Source organism: Theropithecus gelada, chromosome 7b (assembly GCF_003255815.1).
Source record: "Theropithecus gelada isolate Dixy chromosome 7b, Tgel_1.0, whole genome shotgun sequence".
Classification (NCBI taxonomy): Eukaryota; Metazoa; Chordata; class Mammalia; order Primates; family Cercopithecidae; genus Theropithecus; species Theropithecus gelada.
In genome coordinates, this window is record NC_037675.1 from 74,458,621 (window position 1) to 74,481,890 (window position 23,270).

General features: G+C 39.2%; 1 protein-coding gene across 1 annotated transcript in view; it reads left to right on the top strand.

Moving 5' to 3' along the window:
• RBM25 (RNA binding motif protein 25) overlaps positions 1-23,270 on the top strand; it is a 55,163-nt gene that overhangs the window by 28,579 nt on the left and 3,314 nt on the right. The window contains exons 7-18 of the mRNA XM_025391241.1: positions 438-623; positions 2,867-2,920; positions 3,154-3,237; positions 6,663-6,949; positions 9,355-9,577; positions 9,692-9,781; positions 11,297-11,370; positions 12,842-12,992; positions 15,770-16,094; positions 16,467-16,741; positions 17,088-17,186; positions 19,511-19,558. Coding sequence (XP_025247026.1) covers positions 438-623; positions 2,867-2,920; positions 3,154-3,237; positions 6,663-6,949; positions 9,355-9,577; positions 9,692-9,781; positions 11,297-11,370; positions 12,842-12,992; positions 15,770-16,094; positions 16,467-16,741; positions 17,088-17,186; positions 19,511-19,558 — 1,896 coding nt within the window. The remainder of the gene's footprint in view (positions 1-437; positions 624-2,866; positions 2,921-3,153; positions 3,238-6,662; positions 6,950-9,354; positions 9,578-9,691; positions 9,782-11,296; positions 11,371-12,841; positions 12,993-15,769; positions 16,095-16,466; positions 16,742-17,087; positions 17,187-19,510; positions 19,559-23,270) is intronic.

Consider the following 23,270-nt stretch of genomic DNA (forward strand, 5'->3'; position numbering starts at 1 on the left):
TCTGTGCGGTAGCTTTCACAATTAACTTAAAATTGTATTTTGCCTTTACTGCATAACTGAATTTTCAGCCATTTAGTATCTGTTTAAAAGAATGAACTATTACATACAGTTGTTACTATTTGTGTACCTATTGAACAAAACAGTCTGAAAACTTGTGAATGGTTTGCAGATGTGTTATAGAGTGTGCTAGTCCTGAAATTTAGGGGCCAGAATTTTTTAGCTATTACAAAAAAGAAAATGAAAATGAGCTAGTATCTCAGGAATAGTGAAATTTAAAAAAAATGAAGCTTTTATGATGTTAAGAACAAAACCAACTCTGTGTTTAATAGGACTACAGAGATGTTTTTGAGAGAACATGTATGTTTGTTAACTGTTGTTGTAGAGTGATTTTGATTTTCTTGCTTGATTTTTCTTTCCCCTGAATTTGCTGTTTTAAGAATGCAAGGCCAGAAACTGTCACTAATGACGATGAAGAAGCCTTGGATGAAGAAACAAAGAGGAGAGATCAGATGATTAAAGGGGCTATTGAAGTTTTAATTCGTGAATACTCCAGTGAGCTAAATGCCCCCTCACAGGAATCTGATTCTCACCCCAGGAAGAAGAAGAAGGAAAAGAAGGAGGACGTATGTGTTCTGACAACAACATATAATTTCTACCATTTGTTTTTTATGATATCACTCTTATGCTTTGATTACATGTCAGTTTTCTTTTTTCTTTCTTTTCTTTCTTTCTTTCTTTTTTTTTTTTTTTTTGAGATGGAGGCTCACTTTGTCTCCCAGACTGGAATACAGTGGCGCAGTCTCAGCTCACTATAACCTCCGCCTCTGGGGTTCTGTGGGGCATTGTATGTAATCTAGAGAAGTTTTAAAGTAGATGGGAGAATGCGCATGGGTTATATGCCATATATCCCTCAAGGGATCCACTTGCCTCATTCTCCCAAAGTGCTGGGATACAGGCGTGAGCCACCACTCCCAGCCTTAAAATTTTTTAAAAATTATTTTAAAAAATGGATTAAAAATACATTTTAACCTTTTTGCAGAGACAGGGTTTCATTATGTTTTCTAGACTGGTCTCCAACTCCTGGGTTCAGGTTATCCTCCTGTCTCAGCTTCCTAAAGTGCCAGGATTACAGTCGTGAGCCACTGCACCTGACCCTTATTTTACTTTGTTTGCCTGTGGTTGTTCTGTCTCTGTTCTAAGCAGGAAACCAGATCTGATTCACTGAAGATTTCCACCCACTCTTAATTTTTAGCTGCCTTTCTTTAGAAACTATGTCGCATTCCCCTCCCTGAACAATAGTGGTATTGAATAATCAAACTGGAGGATTCTGAAAGAACAGTACAACTTGAAACATTCCTCCTCAGTGAATTGATTGCTACCTCTTTGTCGCCCTAAGCTAATTGAACAGTGGGCAGTCCAGGTTGAAAGAAAAGGTTTACTTATTTCCTTTGGATAAACTTAGATAAATCATAGGAAATGTTCTTTTAAAAATAATGGAAGAAACCAGGAGTGGTGGCTGATACATGTAGTCCCAGCAGCTGGGGAGGCTGAGGGGAGGTTTACTTGAGCCCATGAGCTTGAGTCTAGCCTGGGCCACAGAGCGAGACCCTGTCTGTAAAGTAAGAAAAAAAATCCCACAAATATTGGAAGTGTTTTGTTTTATTTATTTATGTTTTTGAGACAGTATCTTGCTCTGTCACCCAGACTGGAGGATGGTGGCACAATTACGGCTCACTGCAGCCTTGAATACCCATCCTAAAGTGATCCTCCTGCGTTAGCCGCCTGAGAAGCTGAGACTATAGGCATGTGCCACCATACCCAGCTATTTTTATGTTTTTTGTAGAGACGGGGTTTCACCATGTTGCCCAAGCTGGTGTTGAACTCCTGAGCTTAAATGATCTGCCTGCCTTAGCCTTCCAAAGTGCTGGGACTACAAGCGTGACCCACTCATAGCCAGTGTTTTATATGCATCCATTATATAATAAAAAAGTACTACCTTGTGTATATATTATGATTAGTTATGAATGGATGGTTACATTTTACATTATTTTAAATTTGAATGCCTTTTTAGGCCATCTTCAGTTTTCTTTGTGGCCAGATACATTATTATTATTTGGTATGTATTTCCTCATTTGGCCATAGAACTTTCTTTTTTGTTCCCCTCCCCCCCCCCCCCCCACTGAGATGGAGTCTCACTCGGTTGCCCAGGTTGGAGTGCAGTGGCTGCGATCTTGGCTCACTGCAAGCTCTGTCTCCCGGGTTCAAGCAATTCTCCTGCCTCAGCCACCATGCCTGGCTGCTTTTTTGTATTTTTAATAGAGACGGGGTTTCACTGTGTTAGCCAGGATGTTGTCGATCTGACCTCGTGATCCGCGTGAGCCACCGTGCCCGACCCATAACTTTTCTAATGAGGTGTATTCTATTAGGAATGGTAATTGGTAGGGTCAGTAAGGTACAGGGTAATTGAGGCCTGTAGAGTTCATTCTTTCTCTTTCTTCATTAGTGGGAAAGGAGAAAAATAACATATTTGTTTGATATGGATTGGGAGGAGATAATAAAATCTTCCTCTGTGGCAGGAGTTATGGATAAATATTGTTGGTATGATTAGAAAGCCCTGCTACTATGAGATCACCTTCTATATTTCCATTTTTTGGGGGTGTTCGAGTATCCAGAGAGGAGGTGGTGTGTGATCAGTTATTGTGAAGAGAGTGAAATCACTTTTATTCCCAAGTAATTTGAAATCAAGAAATTATCACAAAAGTGTACTGTATTGTTCATGTCGTAAATGTATAGGCCATTGCTTTGCAGAGTAGTATGAGCTCTGTTTTTCTTTTTTAAAAAAGATTCTTGGTGGATTTTTTCGCAGATTTTCCGCAGATTTCCAGTGGCCCCACTGATCCCTTATCCGCTCATCACTAAGGTTCGTTTAAATTGTAGGCTTTGACAATACCTGTGTTTACTGCTGATTGTTGATTTGTCATTCTTGTCTTTGTGATTTTTCACTATTTAACTTTAGATTGTTAGATTTGTTATTGTGGATGTTCTATTTACTTATTTACTCTTTGAGACTTATACAGAATGTCTAACCTTTAACTGTTTATGCTGAAGTAGGTTGTTCTTTATTCATTAGCTCCTTTGCTCGTTTTCTTTTAGGAGGATATAAATGCTATAGAAATGGAAGAAGACAAAAGAGACCTGATATCTCGAGAGATCAGCAAATTCAGAGACACACATAAGGTAGTATTCTTGTCTTTTCACTTGATACCAATCTAGACTTTTTACAGAATCCAAAGCAAAGAGACAAAAAAACAACCTTAAATTAGAATATAATTTTAAATGCTTTTTATAGGTTTAATTGATATTTAGATAGAAAAAAGAAACAGAAGACCAATACCATATTAAAGTAGTCCTTGACATATTGTGCTTAGTTTTTTCAGTTACTGACTATTCTGCAGTCATCTCACTTTAATATGAATAGAAGCTAATTTTATTTTTAGATTTCAACATAAACATCAAGGTCAGACTTAGATTCAGGGGGCAGCAGGATAACATACACTGTAGTGTATTTCTGGGGGCAGTTATTTAACTTGATCTTAGGATTACCTTTCTTTAGAGAGCTGAGATTAAAATTTACATTTTATATTTGTATAGATTTAAGTTGAGTGGGGGAGATTTTAAAAAGTAGGTCAGTGGTTACCAGACTTACCAAATTTTAGATGCATGGAAGAACTGTAAATTCCCATAAAGCTAATCTATTCATTGACCCCCACCATTATGATAGAGATCATATGGTGACTAATGCAAGATGAAACTCTCAGCTTGGAAAGTAACAAGGAATAGGATGTAAGTATGAGCTTCTGTTTTTTATTATATTTATGGATGCCCCCTCAGAAAAATATGCAAAGGGGTAACTGGCTTGGAAATGGGTATTTATGCATAGTAAATCCCACTCACGAGTTTTGCCTATTTGAAGCTTCTCTCAATGACAGTGCATCTGTGAATGTTCGCTGGTGTTGAAAATGATGCTTTTGGACAGTGCAATGCAAACACTGCATGACATGTATTTTGATGGTAGAGATAATAAGGTGTTGCTGGTTCTTACTGATAGACTGAGAGATCTTTGACTCAGTGAAATGTTAAATGTTCGTTTTCTCTTTTATTCTTACTTTTTCCCATTGTTTTCAAAATCTGTAGTTCACAAATAATGCCAATGAATCAGTGCTGCTGAACACTTACTATCCAGATGCCCAGCCCTTGCTCATATACACAGTGCTTTTTCAAGAATTACATGTGTCTAAGAGCACAAACATAATTCTCCCAAAATTAATTTTGAGAGTTGAAAAGGTGGTCTATGGGAAATCATTTTAGATGAATAATTTTGGTTAGGTATAATACTCAAATTCAGGACCGAGTAAGCTTAAAAATGGTATATGGTTGTGTGTGTGGTTTACCCCCTTTTTGTTTTTATTTATTTGTTAAACCCTGTCATGTTATTGGTAAATTATGAGGAAATCATGTTTTAAGAAAAATTCGAAAATATATTTGCTTTAAAGTTTGGGAATCTGTCAGGCATTTTACTGCCTTAGTATTATTTCACTGGAGGGAATGTTTTGAATTTTCAGAATGTCTTTTCAAAATAAAAAGAGATCAAAATGAAAAACCAAAACAGTTTTTTTTTTATTGGGTGGTTTGGCTAAAAGGGTTGTTTGAAACTTCAGTAACAAAAAATGAGCTCAGTGAACCTTTGCATGTTTTGGTATGAGTTTATTAAATAACCACAGACTGTCAGGGTATCAGCGTGGCAGGGGGCGTCCATTTACAGCACGGATGAGTCTGAAGAGAGAATGAGGTAAGATTTATGATTTTTTAAAAATCTGTCCTTTCCTCTTCATTACTTTCTTACGTGATTTTAGACACGCCTCATTTCCCTTCTCCAGTCTTTATTTAAAAAAATACATGTATATGTTTACATGTATACATATACTTATATACATGTGTATATATATCTCTCTCATATATAAACTTTAGGAAACATTTAGTATGGACTAGATTCACTCACTTTTTCATTTACTTAGAATCAAACTTTTGAAATGAGTTCTGAAACAAATGGTTATTTTTATTACTGAATATAAAGAGCACAGTGAAATAAGCAAGAATTAAAAATTGAGGAATTCTACAGGAAAATTAGTATTGGAACAGCTAAAATATTCTGTAAGTATCTATTTCAGAAATAAACAAATTTCTTTATAAGTGTATGCCATTGAGGTAAGTTTTATATAGTCTAGCCTCATTTTACAATATAAATTTTTATATTCATTAGAACTGTTTCAGAAATGAGATTTTTTTCCCCCTTTAATAGCTGTCAGTTTCTGTCCTCTTTCTGTCATCTCATTTCATCCCTTTGTAATTTCAATGTATTCAGTTTTGGCTTTGCCTGCATTCTACTTCGATACAGACTGGCACAGCAACTGAATATGTTGCTCATACATTAGCTTTTCTTTCATAACCTGCTATCAGTTCTCTGATCCATGAGGAAGAGAAAGAGAGTATCTGACAGGTAAGATTGCTTTTTAAAGTTGTTTTAAATGCATTACATGACTGAGAAAAGAAAAATGCACATTTTATTGTTGCAGTTTAAAATTTCATTTCGGTGAAACTAAACGTGAAACAAAAAGGATAAATGTGTTTTGTATTGTTTTACCTGTTTGGGATATTTTTTTCTGAGTTTGTGTAGAAACCGTGTGGTACACTGGTAATCTTTTCAGGGTACAAACTTGGTCTGACTTTGTTATTTGGTTTATTTGTGAACCATGTACTTGCTCTTCCTCCCAGAAACATAGCTTGTAGGCAAGGTTAATCCAGTGTTGGCGATCCATGTCCTAGCACAGCATCTGTAAGTTAATGCACAATCATTCCTTCCAAGGATGGATTTATCATTGTAAATATATTTTCATTGTCTTACAGGCATAATGGGCATAAGTGTATTGCTTTTAAATATTTTAAATGAAACTATTACAGTTACATATATTTTGCTTGAAGTGAGTGATTTTCAAACTTTTTGTATTTGGTGGGCTGTCCATCTTGTAATGGTGGGAGTAAATGTTTCCATAGATAATAAAGCAGTTCTTGGCTGAATTCAGCTTGTGTTTCTTTTGGAGGGTGGGCAAATCAGAGGGCAGAGATTATTTAGTTGCATTATAGGTATTCTTCTGTACCACTTGCCCTTTGAAACCCTCAACTTGAGGTAATGCGCAGTCTGGGGTTTTAATTAGTATTAATCATCTTGTGGATTTACGGAAATCCATAATGGACAGAGTTGAGTTTTAACCAATGATAGTATTTATAGAAAATATTTCGAACCACCACATTCTTCATGGTCATTTTAGTTAGTACATAGTCATTGAGTGGCCAGCCACACCTGACACAATCTCCCAGCATCCAAGATTGGAGATTCCTGGTCTGTGTAGAGTATATGGTTTTGCACGAAATCTTTCTAGTCTTGTGATTGCTTCAGTTTAATTTGTCACATAAAACCACAAGTATTTAATATTAGTGTATCAGTGGTTTGGTGTTTTTGTTCCCAATATTGGGCATTGCGCCGGGAAAAATCTGAATACTGGAGCTACAGAGTTAACTCTAAAAGTGCTTTTATTGGTTTCTAGAAACTGGAAGAAGAGAAAGGCAAAAAGGAAAAAGAAAGACAGGAAATTGAGAAAGAACGGAGAGAAAGAGAGAGGGAGCGTGAAAGGGAACGAGAAAGGCGAGAACGGGAACGAGAAAGGGAAAGAGAACGTGAACGAGAAAAGGAGAAAGAACGGGAGCGGGAACGAGAACGGGATAGGGACCGTGACCGGACGAAAGAGAGAGACCGAGATCGGGATCGAGAGAGAGATCGTGACCGGGATAGAGAAAGGAGCTCAGATCGTAATAAGGATCGGAGTCGATCAAGGTAAGTCTTTACAGAAGTTACTGTTTCCTAATAGCTTTTTATAGAACCTACCGGGTAGTCCTCCAGAGTACCATTTGCATTCATGGAATGAGAGGATTTTTTGTGTGTGTGTGAGACATTCTCACTCTGTCACTCAGGCTGGACTACAGTGGCTGAGCATGGCTCACTGCAATCTCCGCCTCCTGGGTTCAAGTGATTCTCGTTCCTCAGCCTCCCAAGTAGCTGGGATTACAGGTTCATACCACCATGCCCAGCTAATTTTTTGTATTTTTGGTAGAGATGGGGTTTTGCCATGTTAATCAGCCTGGTTTTTGAACTCCTGGCCCCAAGTGATCCGCCTGCCTCAGCCTCCCAAAGTGCTAGGACTAGAGGCGTGAGTCACTGCGCCCGGCCTGAGAATTTTTTTTAGAGACAACATGGTCTTTGTCTCTCTCTCTCTTTCTTTGTCTCTCGCGCGCTCTCTCTCTCTCACACACACACACACACACACACACACACGCACACTCTCACTCACTATGGGTGAAAGTAATAATTTTCAACTCTGGTTAATTTCTGTCTGAAGCCACTTTTTATAGAAACACAGTGGCCACTCAGTGTTCTGGGCAGACATGACTCCCTGCTGTCTCCCTGGGTCCGTGGGTATTTTTTAAGTTGTTATTTTCGTTGAAGTTCTGTATACTGAGACATCAACTCTAGCACCACATCTTTTTAGCCCCTAGCATTTTTATTTGATTTTTTAGCCCACTGCACTGCCACAGCTTAATCTTTCTGTCTATAAATTTACTATCTACCTCTACCTCTGGCTCCTAGTAATTTTACTCTTTGGAAGGTTTTATTTTTTATTTAAATTTTTAAAATTATATTGGTTAATTTTTTTTTTTTTTTGAGGCATGGTCTTGCTCTGTCACCCAAGTTGGAGTGCAGTGGTGCAGTCTTGGCTCATTGCAACCTTTGCCTCCCAGGCTTAAGCAATTCTCCTGCTTCAGCCTCCCGAGTAGCTGGGACTACAGGCACATACCACTGTCCCGGACTAATTTTTGAATTTTTTTTTTTGTAGAGACCAGGTTTTACTATGTTGTCCAGCTGGTCTCGAACTCCTGAGCTCAGGTAATCTGCCCGCCTCAGCCTCCCAAAGTGCTGGGATTACAGGTGTGAGCCACCACGGCCGGCCTTATATTGAATTATTTTGATGAGTCATCTCATTGTTGAGCAATGAGGTATAGCAAACATGAACAAAGGAAGAGGAGAAAGCAGCAAGGAAGAGAGAAAAAGCTCCTTTTTCTTCAAGCTAGTTTTAAAATATACATTACTGTGTTGCAGTTTCTTTCTTGATTATGGCTGGAGGGAGTTCCACTTTAGGTCATTTCATCTAATTGCTAGAACTAGAACTGGAAACTCAACCTTTAGTAGGCATTAAAATTATTTCATTCTGTCCATCCCTGATACAGTCATTGAGAGGTTGGTATGTATAAAATCCATCTCTCATATTTATGGCATAAGTGTATCCATGAAGAGTATATTTCATATATACATATTAAATACACATACATGCAGTTATTTGATTAGATCCTTGGCACCATACTATATATAATCTGCAGTTTGGTTTTACTACTTTTTTTTTTTTTTTTTTTGGAGACAGGCGTACTCCGTCACCTTGATTGGAGTGCGGTGATATAATCATAGGTCACCGTAAACTCGAAGTCCTGGTTTCGTAGGATCTTCCCACATCAGCCTCTGGAGTAGCCAGGACTACAGGCACGTGCCACCATGCCTCTTGGCCTCAAGCAAGCCTCCTGCCTCAGCTTCTTAAAATGCTGGAATTAGATTTTATCATTCTAATTAAATATTTGAGGACTTTCAGTGCTGATACTTATGAAAGTTCTAACTTAATCCATGCAACATGTCAAAATTCTCTGTTTTCCACGTTTGCCAGCACTTACTCCTTGATTACTAGTAAGCTAAACTATCTTTTTTTTTTTTTAAACAAAAGATTATTTTACTATCTCTTAACATATTCATTAGTCCTTCATATTTCTTTTGGGAATTAACAGTTTTCCTTTTTTCTGTTTTACACCATCAGGGGATTGACTGTTACTCCAGTATATGATGGGCATTAACTAATCATTCATTTTAATGATTTGTAACTATTTTATATTTAGATTGTATTTGTTTTCTGACATACCATTAAGCATTAACATTGATATTAGAATGCATTTTAGGATTTGTGACTGCAATTTATGTCTTTCTCGTGAGTGTAGAAGAGGTTATATAGTTCTCTGGAAATCAAGTGCTAGATTCTGGCCTGTGAGATTTTATATTATTTCATAATGTATGTTGTCCTCCTTTACTTTGGTCTTGAAAACAAAGTAGACTGACAGGTTTGTAAAATATTTTGTTTACATTAGAGAAAAAAGCAGAGATCGTGAAAGGGAACGAGAGCGGGAAAGAGAGAGAGAGAGAGAACGAGAGCGAGAACGAGAACGGGAGCGAGAGAGAGAGCGAGAGAGGGAACGGGAGCGAGAAAGAGAAAAAGACAAAAAACGGGACCGAGAAGAAGATGAAGAAGATGCATATGAACGAAGAAAACTTGAAAGAAAACTCCGAGAGAAAGAAGCTGCTTATCAAGAGGTAAGTTGAACAAATGCTTTTATTCTTATCTTGATATCCCTTAATAGGTTAACCAAAATTTATAGAACGCTATGTCTAAACTTTTAAAGCTTTCAAAATTTTAATTTTTTTTAGCGCCTTAAGAATTGGGAAATCAGAGAACGAAAGAAAACCCGGGAATATGAGAAAGAAGCTGAAAGAGAAGAAGAAAGAAGAAGAGAAATGGTAAGATTCTAGGCCAAAGTAAGTGATTTTTCAGGTATAAAGTTAGATTATATCTTCACTGCTGACTACAAGTAACTTAATAATTGAAATGCACATGCTTCTCTGTTCATGGATAATTTAATTTTTATGTATTTTGAGCATTTTGAGCCAATTTAAGTACACCAAAATCTTTTTTCTTCTTTTCAAATTTTTGCTGCATCCAAAGTTATCTTTCTGTATACCATCAAAGTAAATTTGTCATAGTAATATTTAAGTCAAAAAGTTATTAACTTATTTTTAAGAATCTGCATATTTTTAAAATTGTTGAACTGTTGTTATTAGATGTAATAGTTGCATTTCAAATTCCATAAGTTAAGAGTAAGAGATTCATTTTATCTCATGGATTGTTTGCTGTCAGTTTAGAGTTAGGTAGGCATTAACTTTTAAATTGATTGATGAACATGATTTAAATTTCTGCGTTTCTTAAAAACTATTTCTTACAGTATCATCTACCTTAAAAATGGAATTAAAAAACATATACATACATACATGTAAACGTGTATACATATATGTATATAGGTTTTTTTTTTTGAGACGGAGTATTGCTCTGTCATCCACGCAGGGGTGCAATCTTGGCTCACTGCAACCTCCTCCTCGCAGGTTCAAGTGATAAGCGATTCTCCTGCCTCAGCCTCCCGAGTAGCTGGGATTACAGGTGTGTGCCACCACACCCAGCTAATTTTTGTATTTTTAGTAGAGATGGGGTTTCACCATGTTGGCCAGGATGGTCTCAAACTCCTGACCTCAAATGATCTGCCTGCCTTGGCCTCCCAAAGTGCAGGGATTACAGGTGTGAGCCGTATTTTTCATTTAATAAGATAATCTCCAGTTTTGTTGGTGTGCTTAGGTATTGTATTTTGAAGATTATATTCAAAGAGCATATTTATTGTAGCGTAGTATATATATGTGGTTTGCATTTTACAGATACGTCCTCATTCGGACTTTTCTTAGAGGCAAAAAATTTAAAATGTCTAATGTGACTTATAATTAATATATGAAGTATATGAAAAATAAAATTTAAGGGGATAAGAAAAATTTTTTAACCAAAGTATTATTATCTTATGGCATACAGTGGTATTTTATACATATCTCATTTTACAGTAAAAACATTTTATGTACAACTGTAGAGAGAGAGCTGTGCAGATAGCTCCAACTTAAATTAGAAAATATTTTCTCTATAGAAAATAGTAAAAATACCATTTCCCAGTCTAGCCCAACAAGTTTATTTAAACCAAATAGCTGGATACATTATACATTTATAAATATGGTTTAAATTCTGGGATCTAGGAGAAACTTTAGTTTCATTTATTGAAACGGCCATGTTTTTCCTAAAATTATGTGAAGAGAAATTCCTATAAATCTTCCCCTTACTCTTGGTTAATGTCTGAGTCTGAAAAATCTGTTTACACGAAAAAGGGAAGGGTAATCTTTATTGCTTTTATGTTATTTTTATACATTGTCCTTATTTCCTCAAAGGCCAAAGAAGCTAAACGACTAAAAGAATTTTTAGAAGACTATGATGATGATAGAGATGACCCCAAATATTACAGGTAAAGAAGGCTTGTTCTGTGGACTCATACTTGGTTTTTTATTAGCTGTATTTTCCCATACGCACAGTTGATGATGCAGGTTCACTAAGTGGAATAAGAAAACAAGAAACTTTCACATTCCGTGTAATAATTACTTCTATAGCGAATATACTGTTTTCTTGGGAGAAAAGACCTATCAGAAAAGTATCAACGTTTCTATGCATCTTTTGTGCAGTAGGGGAGCCCATGATAGTATTATATCAAATAATACTATTTTTATCTTTGTGTGTTGTAAATAGGTCTGATTTTTAAAAATTTTTCTTGATGTTTTTTAGAGACAGGGTCTTACCTTGGCTGGAATGCAGTGGCATGATCATAGTTCATTGTAACCTTGAACTCTTGGGCTCAAGCAATCCTCCCTTTGCAGTCTCTTGAGTAGGTTGGACTATAGGTGTGAGCTACCACACCTGTCTCCTAGGTCCAATTTTTATAGCAAGTTACAACTAATCTCTGTAACTATCTGGATTTGTCTAGAAATTTTGGTCTCCTAGCAGTTTGACCTCTGTCTCTCACCCCATCTCCAAATTGATACATTATTGTGAAGTAAGAGTGTGACAACTGCCTTCTCTCATTCTTTGTTCCCATGGCATTTTCAAACTACTCTCATTCTAGTATTTATGACATTATAGCAAAATTGCTTGTTTTGCTCTTCCTTCCATCCAAACTGTAAGTTCCCTGGGGATATAGACAGTGTCTTGATACTATTTTATCTATAGTTCTGTTTTATCTGTAGTATTTTATCTAATTTGTCTGACATGATACAATCATAGTGAAGATATTTAATATAGTTTAATACAATATAGCCAAAATAATTAAAACATTGTAATTAGTTGCTTAAATTTAAAGAGTGCCAGGGATTTGGCTTTGTAGAAAATGCCATGAAATCAGTAAAATTATTGAAGGCTAGAAGCATAAAGTGGCAATGTATAACGTCAACATTCTGAGAAGTAATGAACTGCTAGATAGGAGAGAACCTCTGCTTTCTGTTGATTCTGCACTACTTTCTGAGATATTTTTTACAAGTGAATAAATTGAGGATACAGAACTCTCAGTGCTACTAATGCTACTTTATATATTTTTTTAGGTTGGTATCTAGGAAAACGAAAATTATTTGTTGGGTATTCCTTGTGAAATAGGCACAAAATGTGAGCTGCCTTTCTGAAAGCGACTATTTTACTTCTTTAAACATTTATTAGAATGACTTTAAGGATGAAGGGAATGTAGTGGTAAATGACAAGATAATGCTTATTTGTTATACATGTACAGGTAGAGAACACACTCTGGTGTGTTCTATAAATATGGAACATTAAGACATTCTTTAACCTCTTAGCATGCAGGTTGTAGTATTGAAAAGAGGTGCTGTGGGAGATGTCATGTGTACTGCTCAATGATCTGAGTATTAAATGAAGCCTTTTATCATTCACTTTTACAGAGGAAGTGCTCTTCAGAAAAGATTGCGTGATAGAGAAAAGGAAATGGAAGCAGATGAACGAGATAGGAAGAGAGAGAAGGAGGAGCTTGAGGAAATCAGGCAGCGCCTTCTGGCAGAAGGGCATCCAGATCCAGATGCAGAGCTCCAGAGGGTAAGATACTATACACCATCCACATGATTTTGTTTTAAGGTTATCATGTCATCTTAAAGCCAACTATGATGCAGTTTAATTTATAGTTAAGGGAAATGCATTTTATGCTCCATGTAACGTGCTATTTTGTGGAACGTTATTAGTACTTTAATTACACAAGTTGTCAGTATTAGTTGATTTACAACTTCATTCTAAACATCCTGCGGATGTCTTATTCATTTGTTTTCTATGTATGTCTTTTTTTTTTTTTTAATGGAGTCTGGCTCTGTCTTCCCAGGCAGGAGTGCAGTGGTGCGATCTCAGCTCACTGCAACCTCTGCCTCCTGGGTTCAAGTTATTCTCCTGGCTCAACTACCCACATAGTTGGGATTACAGGTGCCCGCCACCACGCCCAGCTAATTTTTGTGTTGTTAGTTGGAGACAGGGTTTCACCATGTTGGCCAGGCTGGTCTACCTCAAGTGATCACTGGCCTCGGCCTCCCAAAGTACTGGGATTACAGGCATGAGCCACTGCACCTGGCCATTCTATTGTATGTCTTTTTCTTTTTCTTTTTTTTTTTTTTTTTTGAGACGGAGTCTCACTCTGTCGCCCAGGCTGGAGTGCAGTGGCTGGATCTCAGCTCACTGCAAGCTCCACCTCCCCAGTTTACGCCATTCTCCTGCCTCAGCCTCCAGAGTAGCTGGGACTACAGGTGCCCGCCACCTCGCTCGGCTAGTTTTTTTGTATTTTTTTAGTAGAGACGGGGTTTCACCATGTTAGCCAGGATGGTCTCGATCTCCTGACCTCGTGATCTGCCCGCCTCGGCCTCCCAAAGTGCTGGGATTACAGGCTTGAGCCACTGCGCCCGGCCTATTGTATGTCTTCTAATGCCACTTTGCTAGAATCTGTTATTTCTATAGTTGAACCTGTTCTTCCTATAATTTGCTCTGACACTTACTTTCTGTGATTTAAATTCCTTCTCTATTGCCATTCAAAGTATTTTGTTTTTATTTATTTATTTTGAGATGGAGTTTCACTCTCGTTACCCAGCCTGGAGTGCAATGGGCGTGATCTCGGCTCACTACAATCTCTGCCTCCCGGGTTTAAGCGATTCTCCTGCCTCAGCCTCTGGAGTAGCTGGGATTGTCTAATTTTTTATGTTTTCTTAGTAGAGACAGGGGTTCACCATGTTGTCCAGGCTGGTCTCGAACTCCTGACCTCAGGTGATCCACCCACCTCGGCCTCCCAAAGTGCTGCTGGCATTACTGGCGTGAGCCACCGCACCCGGCCAGTATTTTGTTTTTAAAATAAAGCTGTTTCCTTTTTTGTTTTTTGTTTTGTTTTTTTTGTTTTTGAGATGGAGTCTCGCTCTCTTGCCCACACTGGAGTGCAATAGTGTGATCTGTGCTCACTGCAGCCCCTGACTCCTGGGTTCAAGGAATTCTTCTGCCTCAGGTACCCAAGTAGCTGGTTAGTATTAGGGATTACAGGTGCATGCCACCTTGCCTGGCTAATTTTTGTATTTGTATTTTTATTTTTATTTTTATTTTTTTTGAGACAGAGTCTCGCTCTGTCGCTCAGGCTGGAGTGCAGTGGCCGGATCTCAGCTCACTGCAAGCTCCGCCCCCCGGGTTCGCGCCATTCTCCTGCCTCAGCCTCCCATGTAGCTGGGACTACAGGCGCCCACCACCTTGCCCGGCTAATTTTTTGTATCTTTTAGTAGAGACGGGGTTTCACCGTGTTAGCCAGGATGGTCTCGATCTCCTAACCTCGTGATCTGCCCGTCTCGGCCTCCCAAAGTGCTGGGATTACAGGCTTGAGCCACTGCGCCCGGCCTGTATTTTTATTTTTATTTATTTATTTTTTTGAGACAGGGTCTCGCTCTGTCGCCCAGGCTGGAGTACAGTGGTGTCATCTCAGCTCACTGCAAACTCCGCTTCCCAGGCTCCAGGAATTCTCTTGCCTCAGCCTCCCGAGTAGCTGGGATTACAGGCATGCGCCACCACTCCTGACTAATTTTTGTATTTTTAGTGGCAACGGGGTTTTACCATGTTGATCAGGCTAGTCTTGAACTCCTGACCCCAAGTGATCCGCCCATCTTGGCCTCCCAGAGTCCTGGGATTACAGGCGCGAACCACCGTGCCCGGCCTTTTTTTTTTCCTGAGACAGAGTCTGGCTTTGTTGCCTAGGCTAGAGTGCAGTGGTGGAATCTTGGTTCACTGCACCCTCTGCCTCCTGGGCTCAAGTGGTCCTCAGGCCTCTGCCTCCTGAGTGTCTGGGACACTTACAAGTATGAGCAGAGTGCCTAACTTCTTTATACTTTTTTGTAGAGATGGGGTTTTCCTGTTTTACCCAGGTTTGAGCCACTGCCCATGTCCTTTTTTTTTTTCTTTTTCTTTTTCTTTTTTTTTTTTCTTGAGATGGAGTCTTGCTCTGTTGCCCAGGCTGTAGTGCAATTCTGCGAGGCTCACTGCAACCTCCACCTCCCAGGTTCAAGCGATTCTCCTGCCTCAGCTTCCTGAGTAGCTAGGATTACAGTCTCACACCACCACACTTGGCTAATTTTTGTATTTTCAGTAGAGACAGGGTTTCACCATGTTGGCCAAGCTGGTCTCAAACTCCTGACCTCAGGTGATCTGCCTGCCGCGGCCTCCCAAAGTGCTGGGATTACAGGCGTGAGCCACCACGCCTGGCTTTTTCTCTTTTCATAAAGACATTTTACAAGAGATAATGTAAAACAAAAATCAAGTTGAATGGTGTAGAGTTGTAGTTAATCAGATTATTGTTTTGGTTTTAGATGGAACAAGAGGCTGAGAGGCGCAGGCAGCCACAAATAAAGCAAGAGCCAGAATCAGAAGAGGAGGAAGAAGAAAAGCAAGAAAAAGAAGAAAAACGAGAAGAACCCATGGAAGAGGAAGAGGAGCCAGAGCAAAAGCCTTGTCTGAAACCTACTCTGAGGCCCATCAGCTCTGCTCCGTCTGTTTCCTCTGCCAGTGGCAATGCAACACCTAACACTCCTGGGGATGAGTCTCCCTGTGGTATTATTATTCCTCATGAAAACTCACCAGATCAACAGCAACCTGAGGAGCATAGGCCAAAAATAGGACTAAGTCTTAAACTGGGTACGTTAGCATTTCCTTCCTTCTTTATTTTCTTCCCTTCACCCCTGCAAATACCTGTATTGTGCTTTAAGGAAAAAAATATATATTTGTGCTTGGTTAGGTAGATAGAAGATTACTAAAAAATGCCTTTCTAGCTCACGATTGTTTTCATAGTTTTACTAGTGCTCCTATATCTGCAGCTGCCTCGAGTTCTGAGAAGAAGTGAAAAGTTTAATTTTCTAGCACTTGTGAGTAGTGAGTTATTTTTTACAGTTGGGATCTTTCTCTAAGATTTGTGGAAGTATATTTTGCATTGCTTTTGAGGGATGGTGGGTTGTAAAATGAAACATTTGGAAATTAAGTCATCATGCTAAGAGAGTGTTTTTACTGTAGGTGCTTCCAATAGTCCTGGTCAGCCTAATTCTGTGAAGAGAAAGAAACTGCCTGTAGATAGTGTCTTTAACAAATTTGAGGATGAAGACAGTGATGACGTACCCCGAAAAAGGAAACTGGTTCCCTTGGATTATGGTGAAGATGATAAAAATGCAGCCAAAGGCACTGTAAACACTGAAGAAAAGCGTAAACACATTAAGAGTCTCATTGAGAAAATCCCTACAGCCAAACCTGAGCTCTTCGCTTATCCCCTGGATTGGTCTATTGTGGATTCTGTGAGTAGGAAATTATATTTCATCATGTTATTGGGAACAGTTGGAATATGCCATAAAAATTCATTTGAAGGAAAAAAAACCTCGTTTGATTCTATTAATGACAAATAAGTAGGGATGATCATCTTGACACCAACTCAATGCCATGGTCAAGAAATTAGTAATAATGGAAAATTTTTTGGTGGTACTTGAAGACTTATTAAAAGCAGATGATTGTATCTTGATACATATCTGTCTTAGTTCAACTTGTGAATTAACATATTTTAGTCTCAGGAAAAATCATGAAGCTTTAATAACTGTGATCGCAAGTTACAATTCTTTAATTCAGTAACCATGCTTTGTTTTGTAGATACTGATGGAACGTCGAATTAGACCATGGATTAATAAGAAAATCATAGAATATATAGGTGAAGAGGAAGCTACATTAGTTGATTTTGTTTGTTCTAAGGTTGGTCTTCTATTCTCTTCCATGCCAGCTTTTATTTTATATATTAAAATATTAGACACTTTTTAAAAGAGCAGAAATTTTACAGAGTCAAGTTGCATGATGGTTTAGGTTCAATTAAGTGATTTATATCTGCTTTTTAGAAGTTATTTTTATTTTTGGTGTGTTTCATTATTCACTGCAGTGGATGCAGATTTATGTCTGTTTTAATGAACCCTTCCATCTAACTTCAGACTCTGCACACCACGTGTTTTTCTTTCTGTGGGTTAAGGAGGGTGGAATTGTTGGTTACTGCCAATTGTGTGCTCTCTTTCTGCCCCTGAGAATGCTATGCCATCTTCTTCTTGTCTTGGTTAGAATAATTATGTTGAGATTTTATGGACATAGCCAGTAGCTTTTGCTATCAACTCCTTTGTCAGTCACCCATCCTTTGGATAGGATGAAAATAGTTCGTTTCGTATCATAGTAACGATCAGTGTTTATTGACTGACAGGCTGTGTTCTCGGCAGATATTGTGTTTTGTTTGTTTTTTGTTGTTGTTGCTGTTTTTTGTTTTGAGTCGGAGTTTTGCTTTGTCCCCCACGCTGGAGTGCAGTGGCGCAATCATGGCTCACTGCAGCTTTGAATGCCCAGCCTAAAGTGATCCTCCTGCCTTAGGATCCTGAGAAGCCGGAACTATAGGCACATGCCACCACACCCTGCTAATTTTTTTTTTCTTTCTTTCTTTCTTTTTTTTTTAAATTATACTTTAAATTCTGGGGTACATATGCAGAATGTGCAGGTTTGTTACATAGGTGTAACATGGTGGTTTGCTACACCCATCAACCCATCATTTACATTAGGTATTTCTCCTAATGCTCTCCCTCCCTTAGCCCCCAACTCCGGGACAGGCCCAGCTGTGTGATGTTCCCCTCCCTGTGTCCATGTGTTCTCATTGTTCAGCTCCCACTTGTGAGTGAGAACATGCAGTGTTTGGTTTACACCAGGCTAATTTTTTATATTTTTAGTAGAGACGGGGTTTCACCAGTGAAGTTGGCCAGGCTGGTCTCGAACTCCTGACCTCAAGTGATCTGCCTGCGTTGGCCTCCCAAAGTGCAGGGATTACAAGGCGTGAGCCATCACGCTAGCCGAAGATAAAGTTCTATAAAATGTTAGCAAAGTGGTGGCCCAAGCCTTGTAATTCCTGCACTTTGGGAGGCCAACGGGGCAGAACACTTGTGGTCACAAGTTCGAGACCAGCCCGGCCGACATGGTAAAACCCCGTCTTTACTAAAAAGTCAAAAATAGGGTGGGCATGATGGTGGGCCCCTGTATTCCCAGCTACTCTGGAGGCTGAGGCAGGAGAATCACTTGAACCCGGGAGGCGGAGGTTGAAGTGAGCTGTGATCGCACCATTGCACTCCAGCCTGTGCGATAAGAGTAAAGCTCTGTCTCAAAAAAAAAACAAACTTCTTTTAACATAACACTGTTAGAATGTGTCTGTCATGAATGTTATACCCATTTTATACATGAAGAAATTGAGGTTTAAGGAGAAGTTGTGTCTTGGCTATGTTGTATACTGAGTCTAGCCTCTGAAACCCATGCTCTTAACCACTAAGGTATATCTTCCCATTGTCTCCTGAAAACATAGTCTTAACTTTAATAAAACAGTTAACATAGTAGAAACACCGTATTTCTATAAAGGTATAGCTAAGGTATTTTTCTGCTAGCAGTGCTCTTTTGATATGAACAGTAAATTTACTCTGCCTTCTCTAACTTGTAATTATTGTGGCATTAAAACTTATGTCAAGGCCGGGCGCGGTGGCTCATGCCTGTAATCCCAGTACTTCGGGAGGCTGAGGCGGGCGGATCACGAGGTCAGGAGATTGAGACCATCCTGGCTAACATCTTGGCTAACACGGTGAAACCCCATCTCTACTAAAAATACAAAAAATTAGCCGGGCTTGGTGGCAGGCACTTGTAGTCCCAGCTACTGGGGAGGCTGAGGCAGGAGAATGGCGTAAACCCAGAAGGCGGAGCTTGCAGTGAGCTGAGATAGCATCACTGCGCCTGGGTGACAGAGCAGGATTCCGTCTCAAAAAAAAAAAAAACAAACTTGTGTCAGATTTGACTTAAAATTAGACTACAGACGGCTATAGAGATTAAGATTCCAGGTTTTGGTGCCTCTTTCATTGAAGAATGATATTCTGAAAATTAAAACATTTATAGAATGGTTCCTTAATCACAAGAAACTCCTGTCTGAATTTGAGGATTCATACCTTAAAATTTCTTGACTATATTGTTAATTTTTATTTATTTTTAATGTGACAATTATTTTTCTCTTTTAGGTTATGGCTCATAGTTCACCCCAGAGCATTTTAGATGATGTTGCTATGGTAAGTTAGAAATTCACTATTTTTATTTCTTTTAATTAAAAAAAAAAAAAATTTTTTTTTGTCTTAAAATATAGATGGGGTCTCACTATGTTGCCCAGGGTAGTCTTGAATTCCTAGGCTCAAGTGATCCTCCTGCCTCAGCCTCACAGAGTGTTGAGATTACAGACATGAGCCACTACACCTGGCCAGAAATGCACTATTATTAATATTTTAATTAACATCTATATAAACTCACTTTTGAATTTGATTCACTTCCTGCCTTTGTTCCAGAATCTTTTTTAGGCCTGAATTAAAACTTGAGGGGCTGAGTGCAGTGGCTCATGCCTGTGATCCCAGTACTTTGGGATACTGAGGCGGGTGAATCACAAGGTCAAAAGATCGAGACCATCCTGACCAACATGGTGAAACCCTGTCTCTATGAAAAATACAAAAATTAGCTGTGCATGGTGGCGTGCACCTGTATTCCCAGCTACTCGGGGAGGCTGAGGCAGGAGAATCACTTGTACCTGTGAGGTGGAGGTTGCAGTGAGCCGAGATTGCACCACTGCACTCCAGCCTGGTGACAGAGTGAGACCCCATCTCTAAATAAATAAATAGGGCTTTATTCTTTTCCACCAGTTCCATTCATGTTTTCCCTATGCCCAGCACAATGTGCTAGAAGCATAATGTAGAACAAATGACCTGTAGTAGCAGAGAGACAGATATACAGATACTGAAACCTTGATGTACTTGTTTGAATTAGATATGTAGAAACGATAATGGAGGTAGAGGAGATAGAACATCTGATGGCATTGATAGCAGTTAGGTTAAGCATCACAGGGATTACCACAGAAACTGAGACATGTAGTTGTGTGTGTGTATGTGTGTGTGTTTTTTAAGTTGGATACATGTGCAGTTTTGTTATATAGGTAAACTTGTGCCTGGGGGTTTGTTGAACAGATTATTTCATCACCCAGGTATTAAGCCTAGTAGTCATTAGTTATTTTTCCTGATCCTCACCCTCCTGCCACCCTCCACCCTACGATAGGCCACCTTGTGTGTTGTTCCTCTCTCTTGGTTCATGTTTTCTCATCATTTAGCTCCCACTTATAAGTGAGAACATGCTGTATTTGGTTTTCTGTTCCTGTGTTAGTTTGCTAAGGATAGTGGCCTCCAGTTCCATCCATGACCCTGTAAAGGACACTATTTCCTTCTTTTTGGCCACAAGATTGTATATATATGCTGGTTTTTGGACAGGTATCCAAACACTTGTTGTACTGACAGTGAATGTCAAATCCTCGTTGCATTTAATTTGGGATTACAGTCAGTGGTAGCATTTAGTTAACACTGATTTTGTGAGACAAGGAAAGGAAAAGATAATTGATGGTAAAGGTTGAGCAAGAGAATGAATGAACTATGATCTCCAAGTTAGGAAGAGAAGAAAATAATACCTGAATGGAGCTGGTGGTTTGAATGAATTAAGGACTAGTGGTTCCAGTGAAGTTGTGGAAGGTGAATTGTAATAAAACAACTGAAAGAAGAGGTTATGGTCAGAGTGTAGAAAGTTCAAGTCTGTGTGATAGGTCAGTCCAGACGATGGCAAGGTGCACAGTATGACTGTGGGAAATTCCTGGGTATTGGGAGTCAGATTGGAGAGAAATACTGGAAATAGTTGCCAGAGCACTCATTTAAGTGGGGGGAAGATAAGATACTTGCCAGATAGCTGCTCTTGCAATGGATAAGGTGGTGAGAGCTCATGAACGTCCATGGAGTTGTTATTTTTTTTGCCAAGAAGGAAACAGCGAAGACCCACCAGTCATTCCTGTGGAGACTGACATTGAGAGTGAGAGACTGCCCGAGAAGTGCCAGGGCTTTAGGAGACAGAGGAGGAAACCCTAATTTAGTTGTTGGTGTGTAGTATAAAATAGAACAGGAGTCCAAAGGGCAGAGCGAGAAGGCAGCAATGGGAAGATGAGTAAGGATCATCAAACATGATATGAAATGGTAGATGACTGGCAGTACTTGCAGTTGGAACTGCCACCAAAGATGTCAGGGAGGGACATAGTGGGGTTTATAGTCAAAAAGAAGAATTGTGAGTTCAAGCTGCTTTGTGGCCAGGCATTTTATGGTGTCTAAAGCCAGATAACATTCTGGTTTTAGAATGTTATTCTGCTGCCTAGCTAGCTTGATGCAGCTGTCGTTTAGAACACCTGATAAAACATTTGTGAAAACTTCATTGCCTCAGAGGAAAGGAGAAATGTGAATAGATTTCAGTCCTCAGGGCTGGATTCTGAACTTTCCTGAAGCTTCCAGCCCTGTTTTTCTTGGAATAGAGGGTGTCCTAGTTAGGCCTGAGTGAAGACATGTTTTAAATGAAACAGTGTTGCAGTGTTTGGCCTCAGCAGAGTTCCTATCACAGTAAAGATTACATGTCAGTGTTAATTTTAGATTTTTTGATCTGTTGTAATACATTGATATTTGGAGTGTATTTAGACCACTGTTTATGATTTTGTGGCTCATTGTTGATTAGAATGAGAGGAAACCAGTTGAGCTAGTGTTGTCAAACAGCTCCGCTAAAAAGCTCAGGGGCCTTGTAAATATTTCTTGAATAAATGAGGAGACTGAATTTTTAGCCTGAGTACTGTTTTACTCTGAACAAAAGTCTGACTTCTTTCTATTGTATCTTTTTCATTTTATGTAAATTAAATGAAGTTTGGTTGCATTTTGTGCCTACATCTCCCTGAAGTGTGACTCAGATGTGGATTAGTGTTACAACAGAGTTCTTAAACGAAGGTCAAATCTGGCTCATAGAAATCTGATCAAAAGTTCTTTAATTAATTGCCATCATTGAGAAAGCGACAAATTTCTTCTTTTTTATTTTTAATTTCTTTTGTTTGTTTGTTTGACACAGAGTCTTGCTCTGTTGTATGGAGTGGCAGTGGCATGATCTTGGCTAACTGTAACCTCCACGTCTTGGGTTCAAGCAGTTCTCCTGCCTCAGCCTCCCAAGTAGTTGGGATTACAGGTGCCCACCTCCACGCCTGGCTAATTTTTGTATTTTTGTAGAGACTAAAATTTAGCCACGCCTGGCTAAATTTTGTAATTTTTGTAGAGATGGGTTTCACCATGTTGGCCCGGCTGGTCTCAAACTCCTGACCTCAGGTGATCTGCCCACCTAGGCCTCCCAAAGTGCTGGGATTAGAGGCGTGAGGCACTGTGCCCAGCCTTCTCCTAGGTATTTATTAAGTACTTGTTATATACCAGACACTTTTCAGAGCACTTAACTACATACCATCTCTTTTAATTTCCACTTAGTACCTACTGCTATGGTATGTAGCTACATCCCCTCCGCTTTAGAGATGAGGAAACTGAGGCTCAGGTTAAGTAACCCAACCAAGGACCTATCGCTGAGTAAGAGGCAGCACTGCAGTTTGAACCTATGTAGTCTGACTAGAGAATTTGAACCTATGTAGTCTGACTAGAGATTGAGTACTCTAAATTCCTACCACAAGCCTCCTCTATGAAGACCTGGCAACTCTAGGCCACACTTCTGGAGCACAGTCATAGCTGCCCCCTTTAGAAGGGAGCAGAGTAGTCCATTTCACCTCACAGCAGCCATAATGTAGAGGGCCAGATGTGTGTATGGGATGATGGCAGGAATAGTGATGGGGACACAAGGACCCTAATTCACAAGTAGAGAGGAAGACAATTTCCTCGTCCACCACTGGAAGAC